The sequence below is a fragment of the Manacus candei genome, unplaced genomic scaffold (assembly GCF_025592945.1).
Source record: "Manacus candei isolate 608988 ecotype Guabito, Panama unplaced genomic scaffold, ASM2559294v1 h1tg000028l, whole genome shotgun sequence".
Taxonomy (NCBI): domain Eukaryota; kingdom Metazoa; phylum Chordata; class Aves; order Passeriformes; family Pipridae; genus Manacus; species Manacus candei.
This window is the reverse complement of record NW_026138076.1, coordinates 23,524,829-23,537,792: the sequence shown is the minus strand read 5'-3', so window position 1 is coordinate 23,537,792 and position 12,964 is coordinate 23,524,829. Positions and strand designations below refer to the sequence as shown.

At 39.7% G+C, this 12,964-nt stretch overlaps 1 protein-coding gene across 3 annotated transcripts; it reads right to left on the bottom strand.

The window, feature by feature from the left end:
* Positions 1 to 3,801: 3,801 nt before the first annotated feature.
* On the bottom strand, positions 3,802 to 12,167 carry NPY1R (neuropeptide Y receptor Y1). 3 transcript variants are annotated; one of them, XM_051789819.1, is made up of 4 exons: positions 11,987 to 12,167; positions 8,615 to 9,449; positions 8,446 to 8,497; positions 3,802 to 4,610 (listed from the first exon to the last, which is right to left on the bottom strand). In XM_051789819.1, the coding sequence occupies exons 2-4, from the start codon at positions 9,311 to 9,313 to the stop codon at positions 4,603 to 4,605; spliced, it is 759 nt and encodes a 252-aa protein (XP_051645779.1). In that variant the 5' UTR covers positions 9,314 to 9,449; positions 11,987 to 12,167; the 3' UTR covers positions 3,802 to 4,602. The 3 variants fall into 3 exon arrangements, with proteins under 3 accessions (XP_051645779.1, XP_051645777.1, XP_051645778.1); XM_051789817.1 differs by lacking the exon at positions 3,802 to 4,610 and having other exon boundaries at positions 6,015 to 8,497; XM_051789818.1 differs by lacking the exons at positions 3,802 to 4,610; positions 11,987 to 12,167 and adding an exon at positions 10,243 to 10,388 and having other exon boundaries at positions 6,015 to 8,497; positions 8,615 to 9,422.
* Positions 12,168 to 12,964: the final 797 nt, after the last annotated feature.

Below are 12,964 nucleotides of genomic sequence, written 5' to 3'. Positions count from 1 at the left end.
GTAAATGTACATATCTATATTCTACTGTGTAGAATATAAGGCTTCAGATGGTAACACCTACATGTATGTCCGGCTTAAAAGAACAAACTTACTTAAATAACAGGTACTCAGCTTATCCAATACCATTTCAGCCTTAGAAAGCTTTAGCAAACCTGTTTGGTCTGAGCGAAAATTATCAAGGAATTAAAAAACAAAGGTGCTTCATTTCCTTATGTTATCCTAACCCTAGTAACATAAAATCTATAGGTATAAAAAACCAATCTGACAGCTTCACAAATTGATGTCATTTACCTGCCTCATCCACACCATAACCTTCTGAACAATGTCAGAGATGTTATCACAGCATTTGACTAATATGAATGAGGCCAGGCTCAGGCTTTATAATTTCATGAGGTCATGTGGTTATTTGAAAGCATCATTTCCAACACAAAACCATTAATATTTTAATTCAAGTTTCTATATATTGACTTAAAGGTGCCCTTATCTAATTTGGAAGATAATTGTATTTAAGCAACTACTTGCAGTGGTTTTATTCATGATTGCTGCTGTTTCTGCTGTAGGAGCACCTCTACAAGGTAAATCCACAGATTGTGCTGAAGGCTGAGATTCCTTACTGACTGAAGTGAATTTCAGATGTAAAATAAACTATGCTGTCTGGCTGTTAGTGATCTTTTTTGTTTTGTTATTTTTTACAAAGTGAAAAAAAAGAGCAGAAATAATAATAATAATAATAATAATAATAATAATAATAATAATAATAATAATAATAATAATAATAATAATAATAATAATAATAATAATAATAATAATAATAAACAACAAAGCCCCCACTTTTAGTAGTGAAGAACTGATAGTGCCATCTTCAATTTTCTGTGAAGCAAATTGGTTTAAATCAGTAAGCCAGGTAGGTTGGCTTACATTTAACTTGTAACTGCGTCCAGAAAAAAAAATCAGAGTAAAACTCACAGAAGAACTTAAGAGGATAACCATAGTATAAGTACCAGCCGAAGATGACTTTTTGATATGCCCCTTGGACTGACATGGATGACTAAGGAATTGTGTCTCTGCTGAGTCTACACGGGTAGATAATGTCACTTCTTACGGCCTGCTGCCCTCTCTAGGAAGCCGATGTTCAGACATATATCTCACTTCAGTGTCACTTGAAACAAGTACCCTACCCTAAGCTCATTGAAGTCAATGGAGGTTTTTCATTAACCATGCAGTGTTTTAGGTCAAGCTTCAAGGCTTACTTCAGCACCTGTTTAGCCATATGCATGGCAACTGTCATCCAGGGGACTACCCCTGTGCCCAAACTGATAAGAAGTCAAGGCTTAATTGAAGAGCCTCAAACTTTACACTCATAATAATAATGGAAATACAAATCAGAAAAGATAAACCAGCCCTATCTATTATATCTCTTAATTATACAACTTTTACTTGAAGAGTCTTGAAGAGAGAGAAGGGAACACTTTTGCATATGTATCTTCAAGTATAGTACAAAAAGGAGAAGCTTATATGCAACAGAGTCAATAAGGCTAAGTAAGGAATACACTGGGTTACCCAGTATCTCCTCTTGCTGAATGTCTCTGGAGGCTGATCATCAAGATGAAAGGCTAGATACATAAGCTTAACTGATATTTAGATTACATGAATTAAAATTATAACAAAAACTTTAGTTGAAAAGGGCTGAATAACAGTATGCAACAAATACGTTTTCAACTTGTCTATCCACTGAAACATCACCACATTGTCAATCACATTTGTACAAGTCCTATGTGGCCTCTTACCCATATGTTCAAGCACACATTGAATAGGATCTTTCAAGGACATCCTTTCACAGACAGCTTTTATAAAGAAACAATATAAATAGAATAATAAAAATGTCATAGCTTGGGGGAGGCGAGGGGAGGGAGTGCAAAGTGAAAAACAGCAGCACAGTATCAGTGTGGACATGAGCCAAGAGAGACAAGAAGGGCTTTGTTGATCAGGTTACTTCTGCCATAAACAAACCTTCTCCATGTTGTGCAGAAATGGAAGCAAATGGACTCTTGTGCAGTGGGGGGGGCACAATGAAAAGCTGTTATTTTTCAATTGTGCCAAAAAAATTTTGTTTCCTTTGTCTCAAAAAGAGATCTAGATTAATCCAAGGTGAAGAATCTTAAAAACTTATATTTTCAGAGTAATTTATAATTTTATATCCTTTTTCGGGAAACGGGAGCAGAGAACCTGTTTAACATACATACTTTTTTGACCACCACTGTGCTCAAAAAAGCATTTACCTGTCAGTCTGTTGGCCCTCAAATTAAATAATGTCTGACTTCAAGTCTTTTTGTTTATATTTGGCAAAAGGCATCAAGGCTTCATCTAGATCTGCTTTTTGGCTCTTTTCCAAACTATCTATTTCCCTGTATATCTGAAATGTTGCATAATATGTGGCATGTTAGTTTACCATGCAGACCCTCTCCTGTGCATCAGTCTCAAACACATTTGCATCTGGTGCAAATTTCTTGCAACTAAGCGTGACCTATGTCAAATAACCAGATCATCAACTCATCTATTTGGAAAACACAAAACTGTATGTGCTGTCAGTTTTGCTACAATGAGCTGGATGTTCTGTATGAACATATATCCTACATAAGTTTTCTAGATTATGTACTTCTAAATTTTGAGAAACTTGCCTACCAGAAACTTGCCGGAAGATAATTTTAATGAAAGAAACTATTTAAAGCACTGCCCTGAATAGAGTTGATTTTTACCATATACTCAGGCATTCACAAAATCAGAGTACAAATTCCTACAGCTTCCTCAGAAAGCAGCTATCAAGAGGCTGAAATATGAAGTGAGAGCAGAAGCATCATGTAAGGTGGAGGAAGGGAAGCAGTAGTCACCAGGCCTAGTGCTGGCCCTGGAAGCTGGCTGTCCCTTAGCAGCCCATATTGATAACGGAGAGAAAGCCATTTTGGTAGATGCATAGCACCCAGAGTAGTGTAGGTGTGAATGCCCTCTGGTTTCCTCTGGAGGAGACCAGTAAAGCTGCCATCCTTCAGCTGAAGTCAGTCTTTGTGAATGCACTCCCAAATATTTGAAATATCACCTTCAACTAGGCCATTAACAGTATTTTGCATGGGTAGAAATACTGAATAGAAGTAATTTCTGATCAGAGGTTAATTAAAGTTTTAGAAACTAAAGCTGGTCACACTTTTTCCTCTTGCATGTAATAATCAAACATTTAAAATTCTGCAAAACCTGGATAGAAGAAAAGAATTTTCTTTCATATCAACTTTAGTAATGACTTGACTAATTAGTAATGACTCAGGGAAGTAGATATCACATGTTAAAGAACACAAGAATGAAGATGACATGGTAGATCTTGGAGTTGTACATATCCTTCAACTGAGAAATGACTATCAACAAAATTTATTGTTTTGTTATAATTGTTATTTCTCTCCCCTTTCCACTCAGCTGAGTGAATGTAATCTGTTGCAAACAAGAGATGTTATTTAAGCTCTTGTTTCCTACTGTTATGTATGCTTTAAAAATAAGAATAAAAGAAAAAAGTTTCCTTATTGTCTTCATTCTCTATGCACTAGTTCAGTAAATTCTTTGATAGAAAGAAATAGGAAGGAAAACTTTAAAATGAACCATTATCAGGCACTGTACCACAGAAAAAAAATCCATAGAACAATCCAGAAAAAAAGGCCAAACAACTATATGCCATTAATTTATTTCTATAATAAGCTAATATCCAAAATCTGATTTTTAGGAATGACCATGAGCTGCCAGCCAACAGTGCACCTTTATTCAGTAGAGTGCCTAGGCAAATGGTTAACTTTAAGCAAATTTTTCAGTTTCATTGATCTGAGAACACTTTCCTGGGGTTAGAATGAGAACTTGATATACAGGCCTGGATTTAAACATATGCTGATTTACAGTCTGAATATGAATCAGTATCATTATGCCTTTAGGATCCATTCATAATAGTTGGAACTGTAGTCCAAGACCACAGAGTCAGAATGTATGAATCCTTACCCTTCACACTTTCATCAGTGATGAGATACAGTCAGCATCAGCTCAAGAGATCTGGGAGGTCCTGTCAAGTTGATTCCTTTTCCTAGTTTAAATCTGATTTCTTTATATGGTGATAAAAACAGGGTTGATTATACACATATAGATATATTTTTTTTTTAATATCCAGTTCTTTCCTGGCCTACCAAAGGCAGGTATTGCCAATTAATTGTTTCCTTTATTATTATCCTTTTTTTTACTGTTGATGTGAAAGTTGTGAATTACCATATGTAGTGACAATGACACAATCAAGAGATATGTTGAAAAATAAAACAATATGGGAATACAGAAGTATTTATTAACATGACATACATATGCTGGTTTATTTAGATTATGCAGAAGCTTGAAATGTCTGTGGCCAATAAAACTGAAGTTTAAGATGCTAAAATAACAGATAAATGAAGCAGATAATAATGTTTATTAAATAGTTCCATTTGTCATTTAAGGTTGTAGATTTGACATGAAATGTATGACACATAAATAATAAGATACGTTATAGATCACTCACTGTTCTGATTTTCTGTCAGTAAAACTTCTCTACCAGTCTGAAAGAATAAAAGGGATTTTCAGGCTTTTGAGATAGGAATCACCATGTGCTGAAATGTGGGATGTTTGACAAAACAGCACATAGGAGAAATAAATATCAAACCAGAATGACTGAAAAATTATAGTGAAACGTGAAAGCAGCTTACCCTGTAAAGAAATTTAGCATATAGAGGATGACAAGCCATGCTGGAGCACGAAAATAAAAGAGAGGATCAATATTGGTCCTCTGGTTGTTGGGAAGGGAAAGTCTCCAGAGGCTTTTGAGAACTCCAGCATCAAGTCACGAATGCAAGGACAAAAATACCGCTCTCAGTAGATATGATCTATGCCCTGCGGATGTCAGGTCAGCACCTCAGAGAGACTACTTTTATCTCATAATAAATTCTTCAGAAGAGCAATGATTTTGACTCTGAAATTCTCCGAATGCATTTTCCTGCTGGACACTCTTTACACTGTATTCCTTTACACTGCCGTTTGAGGCAGAGCACACTGTGCTATTTGTATGACAATGCACCAGCCTGCGTCCTTAGCAGAGGCTCAGAAAGGCTTCTTGCAGGGAAGTGAGGAAACAATATAAGCCTGATTCTAGGACAGCAGTGCAGAGGAAAAATGGTTCCTTGAGCTTAACAAAGATGAGCAGAAGAAATCCTCCCATTTACAGTTCACCTTGTTTATCAGGTGTTGGGAGGGAAAAAACACCTGACACATTCTCAGGAGACAGTATGACAGTATCAGATGGGCTGCAGGATTTGAGATTGGACCTCAAGCAGGAGAAATGCTGACATAGGAAGAAATATGTTGCTATCCCACTGAAGATCTCCAAATTTTAGCACACACCTGTTTTAGGTCCCTGAACACTGGCAGGCTCCTCTGAAGTTGCTCCAACACCTACTCTGTATACACCTGATTCAGACTGATCAAAAATTTCCAGCAAACTAATTGGAAAGTTTCTCAAATAATTGAATTTTCTTCTTCCACTCCATTGAAAGAAAGAACTTTAAAAAAAAAAGGGGGGGAAAAAGGAAAAAAGCATGTAAAATTCAAAAATTCATAGTGATTCTTTTTGTAATGGGAAAAACCCACTGTGACATTCTTAATATATAAAAAAGGCTGTTTTTCTACATTGTATCTCACTGTGAAACTACACATGGTTTAGAAGGTGAAAATTGTTGCAAAGTGAGAGGGAGACCCTTGTCAAATTTTGGGAGACCCTTGTCAAATTAGTAGCAACACATACCACAGAGAACCACAAAGAAAAAGGAAATCTCATAAAATACAAAAGGCCAAAGCTCTGAAAGAAACTTCTGTCTTATAATTAATTTTCTACATTCCATCTCTGTTCTCAAGCACAGAAACCTTTTAAATTAAATTATCTTCCAGTAGAGAAATACATGGAATTATAATGCACAAGAACACATTGCTACTTTAATATTCTACACTATTTATAAGACAGCACAAGACATAGTGTTTTAGTTTTAAATTCTGGCAACTCAAATAATTTTAATTTCTTAGGTATTTATCTATGTCAAATTTAGAACACATTAAATTCACCATAACATCCTGAGATCTTTTTGCTCAGAAATGTATCAAGTCGGATTTCCATTCATGCTGCATTTACATTTATATCCATTTTAAAGACCCTCTTGTCTGCCATAATGATTTCAAATGATCCTCTTGAAAGAAAGTAGGGTCTATATTGTATTTTAAAAAGCTGATTATTCAAAAAGACCTTGATTTTACAGCAAAGTACACTGTATGACACAGAACCTCAGCTGGCTAATATTGTTGTAATTTCATTTACAGCAGTCAAGTTATGTGGGCTTCCCTCAACTGGGAATCTAGTCATGAATATTTTGTGTAATTAGAGGATATGTACTTTAAGCAGTAATATACAGAGCTCTATTGTATATATTTGACAAGTAATTCCATACTTCAACTGACTGTGGAAACTGTGAGTTTGGAAGCTAACCATATCAGTTATACCCAAACTTTATCCATATACTTCTTTTAAGTTTTGCAGACCTTGATTTAACCATCCATTGTCTTCGAGATTAGAATCATAGAATAATAGAATCAACCAGGTTGGAAAAGATCTCCAAGATCATCAAGTCCAACCCTTGATCCAATGCTGCCATGATTACTAGACCATGGCACTCAGTGCCACATCCAGTCTCAGCTTAAAAACCTCCAGGGACGGTGAATCCACCACCTCCCTGGGCAGCCCATTCCAATGTCTGATTACTCCCTCTGTAAAAAATTTCTTCCTAATATCCAATCTAAACCTCCCCTGGCACAGCTTAAGACTGAGATTATCCGGGTTTATGCCACTGCATCTGAACACAGAATATTTTGAGGTTATACATAATTTATATAGGTCAACACTAATTACTATGAAAAGACTCAGGTAGCTAAAGCTTATATTTTTTAATATCAGACCTGATTTTCACTGTCCCCTGCAAGGATGATATTGCACCTTGTCCATACAGTGAACAGTCCCATCTCCCTTTAGATTCTGGACATAGGTCTCAAGGAAAATTTACATGGTTCATAGGCCAGGGACAGATGGTATATTTCATCCCAGTAACACTTAACTCCTGTCAGTGATGGCAGATGAAAATGGGGTTTAGGGTTTTTAAATTAAAAAGCCTGTGTTATTAAAACCAGCTATAATCAGTTGGGACTGAAGGCCCATTTATGTTTTCATTTGCTGTGGTGAAGCATCAGAGTTATCCCATTGTGCACTGTGGCATTACTATAGGGTTTTATTCTTGTAAATAAGAACAGAATTTCTTTCTTAATCCTTTCTTTGAAACTAAGTGATCATAGCCTGAATTGCCACTGTGAATTAGAAAACTGTACATCACCATTTAAGCATATTCTACAGGTCTCACAGAATCCTTTTTTTTGCATGCCTACACTGATTTTAGAGGATTTTAACATCAATCAAAAGCTGAATTAAAAAAGAAAGAAACTACTCTTCAAATCAGAATTTCCTCATTTTATTCTTTGGTGGGTGTCCTCTGTAGTGACAGTGTCCCTGTGGTTCATGTTGTTTCTAATGGTCTTAGATAGACACTCCTGAAAACTACTTCTTTGAAAAAATATAATCAATAAATAAACCTTTCTGCTAAAGCACATAGCTGTACAAAGAGAACAGAACAAAAGACAGCAGATGAAAACCATAGGTAGTAGCAGGTCTAACTCTGTCTTATAATAAAATTCAGATACAACTTCTGTGAACATTAAAGCAGTAAAAGGGGTAAAAATGCACAGCATATAATTTCAAAGTGACAACAATCAAAGTTCCTTGGAAAAGGAAGAAAAACATTACTCATTTTGTACTTGTTATGTAATTTCACTTGTCCTTGGACACATTTCACCTGCAATCACACTTCAAGCAGTTTGGTATGGAATTTTTATTACTCCTTTATATTTTTTCATCATCATCACTATTTATTTTTTTAAATGTGACTGGGCTTGCCTGTTTCAAAGAGGTTTTTGAAACATCTGTGTGCATGGTGGACATGGCTATAGTCTCATAATCCTCCTCACGGGAGTGGAAATGACAAAAATGAAATAAAAACTGCAGGTCCCTTTGGAAGTTCTTATTGAGAAACCCGTAGAAGATGGGATTCACACAGGTAGAAATCATGGCAGTGAGGTGGCAAATCAGGAACAACAGGTTGTGGCTGCAGGTAGCAACAGGCAGAATTTCATGATTCCAATCAAACACGATATTGAAGATGGTGAGAGGCAGCCAGCAAACTGCAAATGCGACCACTATTGAGATCAGCATGATGTTGATCCTTTTGGTTTCAGAGGATCTGTACTTACTGTCTCTCATCTTGTCCATCATGTTGTTCCTTTTTTTCAACCGTATGTATATCTGCAGGAAATTCAACAAAGAGAAACACATGGAATAAATTAACCTACCACTGTCATCTTTGCAAGGATAAACAAACATCAGACAAGAGGATTGTGTTGCAAGAGGATTCTATCTTACCTTCAAGTAGCAAATAAATATAAAACAGAGTGGTCCAAAGTACTGAATCACCAAAAGTGTTGTAGTATAAGAAAGCCTGGCAGTGTCCAAGGGGAACAGGTCCAAGCACACATATTTGTCTTTATATTCATCAAATGTTACATTTCTAAAGGGCTCATCTGTTAACACGTGGTAGACCAGGAAAGGCAAAGAGGAAGCTGTGGCTAAAATCCATATGGCAGCAATCCCCATGTAAGCATGTTTATTGTTCGGCCTCCAGCCACGGGGATTGATGATCAGCTGATGGCGCTCAATAGCAATGAGGACTAAAGAAAAGACTGAGACGGTGATGGAGGCACATTGCACAAAAGGGTTCAGTTTGCACATGGCCTCCCCAAAAATCCAGTGGTCCATTAAAGTATACACAAAGGTAAATGGAAGACACATGATGGTCACCAGGAGGTCAGAAAAGGATAGATTGACAATGAGGATGTTGGTAACATTGCGCATCTCCTTTTGTTTTAAAATAATGACAATCAAAGCCAGATTCCCAGAGACTCCCAGAATTATCACAGTCCCATAAGCCAAGGCCAGAGTGAAGACCATGGCCAAAGGCACACGGCAATCCTCGTCCTCAAACTGCAAGATCTGCGAGTTCGTCTCCGAAAAATTCAGGTGACCGGAAATATTTCCCAGTAGGGCGAGGACCGAGGTATTCATGTTGTTTCCGACTCGATGCCGCCCTTCGCCGCCGCCGCTCTCATCCAGACCGCTCCGAGTTCAGGACGCGCCCATCGGTCCCGCAGCGGAGCCCGGGCCGAGCCCGCTCCTCAGCGCCGCATCTCCCTCGCACCACCTGGGGAGAAGGGAAGGAGCGGGGCCGGTCACCTCGGCACGGCGCCTGCCCCCGGGTCCCGCGGGAGCGGAGCCACCCGGCCCGGCCGGACCCGCACGGCCCCAGGGCCCCGCGCAGGGCTGCGGGAGCGGGGCTGCGGTCCGCGGGAAGGAGGCAGAAAGCAGGACCGAACCGCGGGACTGCAAGCGGAGACACGACCCCTGACCGGCCCGTTCCCTCCGGCACAAGTTACACGGAATAGCGAGCTGAGAAGCACTTTCAGACTTCATCGGCGCAGCCTTCACTTTATGCTTTACATCTCCTTTTCATAAATTTAATCTGCAAATGTCTGATTTCTCAAACTGCTCTAAGTGAAATGACATCCAGTCATCACATGAGGTGGGGAAAGCCCATCTGACCAATGTGAGGGGCGGAAAAATGACTCTAAAAATTACTGTATTCTTTTTTCACTAATGCATAGACTTGATGTTAAGTGACCGAGTGCCCACAGCAGCACTGGCACCGAGTCAAAGGCAAATCAGGAACTCTGAACAACTTAATCTCAGCTAACAGGGCTGTGCAGCACAGGAAGAACAAAACAAGACAAAAGATGGCAAAATTTAAACACTGAAGAAAATTTCTTTAGCCATGCAACACAAATAAGCATGCTTAAATAACCATCCTTTTGCAAGGCCTTGGATTTTAAAAATTTGAAACTCAAGCATGTGTGTTCAGGAGGAAAATTAAAATATAAAATCAAATAAATTGATAAACAATTAATAAACAATTAATCAATAACCTGACACACCTTTACTTCAACTCAGCATTAGTGGCACTGAATTCTGCACTGAGCCTGGAACTTTCCCTCTGCCATGAGCTAAATTTATTGATCACTTAACCTTAGGTTATGGTAATGAAAGTAATGCCTCTTAAAATTCACACAAGTCCGTTTCAAACACGTCTCCATATGGCATTTATCACAAAAGTTGTAGAAACATTGACCACTAAAATGTACTTCATGAAAAGTTACCCTGAATAGGCGAGCTTTTGATCTTAAATGATACTCGATAGAAATCTCTGTGCCATCTAAGTCTCTGGAGAAGAATCGTCTTTGTCTGTTACTGGCAGCAGACACTCTTTTAACCAACCACATGCTGGGGACCAGACCTGGGGCTGCCTCCTCCCTAGGGCAGAGCCAGTGTGTGAGGGATGGGCTTGCAGCTCCAGCTCCTTCTGAGGGTCAGCCAAAGGATGACCATGCCAATGCCATGTCTTCTCACTGCTGCCGCCGTCATGAGCTCACCTCATCTCTGCTGGCTCTTTATAATCACCACATAGCTGCATGAAACCACAACAGGCAATGTAGCTTGTGTGACATTTTACTGTGAAAGTTAACAGCAGTGATTTCAGACAAAAGGCATCTCTGAGGTTTGGCTACGCTGATTTTCAAGATAGCTAGGCACACAGCTGGGCATTCTCTCTCAGACTTGCTGCCTCTGCGAACTAAATTTATTGGATCTTCTAGTCCACCAAATCTGTTTTAGGGTCCAATAAAGAAATTTCCACCCCCAAGACCTCTTGAAGCATCACTTCAGCCAGAGCCAGAAGTAGGTGCTTTACCCAAAGGGAAAGCGTGTGGGTGATGTGGAGAGCCAGGGCTTCTCAATTCCTGCAGTATGACTATATCATAGTCCAAAAGTCACATCTGGATTTAACCATGATCTTCACCTGCACTTGTACAGCACGAGGTGGGCAGTCCAGCCCTGTGATTCGATGGGATGACAGGCAAGGAGGGAACTGGGTAGGTTCTCTCACCAGCTGGGATCAAACTGCACCCAGCAAGAGTGTCCTGGGTTTCAGGCTCTTGGTTTTTCTACTCCCTTAGACAAGCTCTGCTCTTGCTTATTTATTAAATATCAAACTCAAAACCAGAAAATGCTACTACTCCTTCTTCCCTCACCTTTCCCCATAGCAGAGATGCAACCTAAGAGCATGTTTGGGAACCAGCTCAGAAACACGGCACTGCTGGCAAGTGACAAGGAGTCCTTCTTTCCTGTCCCTCTCCAAAATGGACCAGACACCATGAGGGGATGAAGTTGCATGTCCTGGACAGCTGCACTGTTCCTTGTCCTCTACCCCATCAGCTCCCAAGTCAGAAGCAGAACCCTCCCCACTCCCAGGAATGCTGGCCTGGGATGGGGAAAGCCCATAGCTCTGCAGACCCCTCTGGGTGATTGCACAGTCTCCCCCACCATGCACACCATCCTGACTCTCCATGAGAATTTTGGACACAAGTTTAGCAGTAATAGACAGAAAGGGTGAAATAATGTGCTGTGAGGTGACTGGAAATGCACTGTAAAACTGTTGGAGCTATTCCAAAGCAAGCACAAAATGCTGTCAGCCCAAGCCGATGGTTCACCCAGCCACTTGCAAGTCCAACCTGGAGCCTACCCCTCCCTTGGATTTTGTCACCTGCACCTAAGAGAGCAAGCAAACGCCAGCCTAACCGGCACACAACCACCCACAGTCATGGGAAAGCAATCGCAGGGGAAACTCACCTTGCAACTGCTCTGCCCGTCTTTGATCTGCTCAGAGGCTGACTCGGGAGGCTGGATGGAGAAGAAGGAGTAGGGAAAGGGGAAGCATTCTCTGGTATTTCTCCAGCTGAGATCCTAAAGATTGGTGAGGAAGGCTAGAGACTCCCCCTTAAAGCCGAACTCCACCTTACCCCAGTATCACATGATGGTGCTCTGCTGAGTACATCCTGAAAATCTCACTGCAAGCACATCACCTTTAAACTGCACATCTGGGGGTGGGTTGCCTAGTAATTCCGAAACAAATGCAATTAAATATTGAAACAAAAGAGGCGGGGGGGGAGGGGGGGGGAAGAGCGCAAGGAAAAGCTCAGGAAGGGAAACAGTTTCAAATCGGTCTGCTTGTTTCAGCATTTTGTCTGCAAGTTATTGCCATCTTGTGGCCAAACTAAAGATGGAAATAGAAGCTTTTGGAAGGCGGACTAGGAAGAGATTTTAAGCATAAGGAGCAGGTTACAGAGTTTGGGTTTGGCTTTTTAAACCAGCACAACCAGCCTCTGGTCTGAATGGTGATGACTGGATCAATAAAAAATGTCAAGTTGCTGAAACACCTTGTTGTGCCACTCACAAAAAGCACTGCACTGATCTACTTTGATGGTTAGAAAACTCAGTGAGTTGGGAAGTCCATGAGAAGTTACCCATCTAAACTTAAGCAACACTTTGAAAATGTCCTGACAAAATCTGCAGGCTGTTTTAGAAGTTTAGATTTTCTGAAAAACAGAAGTTCCCTAACTATTCCAAGGCTCCAGATTAATTTTTCTGGTGTAAAGAGTTGCATGCTCTTACATTCTTACCTTCAGGCATACACCTATTATATGGCAACACTTCGTGGATAACTCTCAGCTAAGGAACTATGGTAATTATAGCTAAAAAATTAGTTGCACATACTAAATGATTGGAACATTTTTTGTAGAAGGAGTCTTATAGGAAGATTTCAGAACC

Excerpts from the sequence above, each read along its gene's own strand:
- NPY1R (XM_051789817.1), bottom strand. The coding sequence starts at position 9,313 with ATGAATACCTCGGTCCTCGCCCTACTGGGAAATATTTCCGGTCACCTG. Across the intron at positions 8,498-8,614 it reads TATTTATTTGCTACTTGAAG|ATATACATACGGTTGAAAAA; the intron begins GTAAGATAGAAT and ends AATTTCCTGCAG.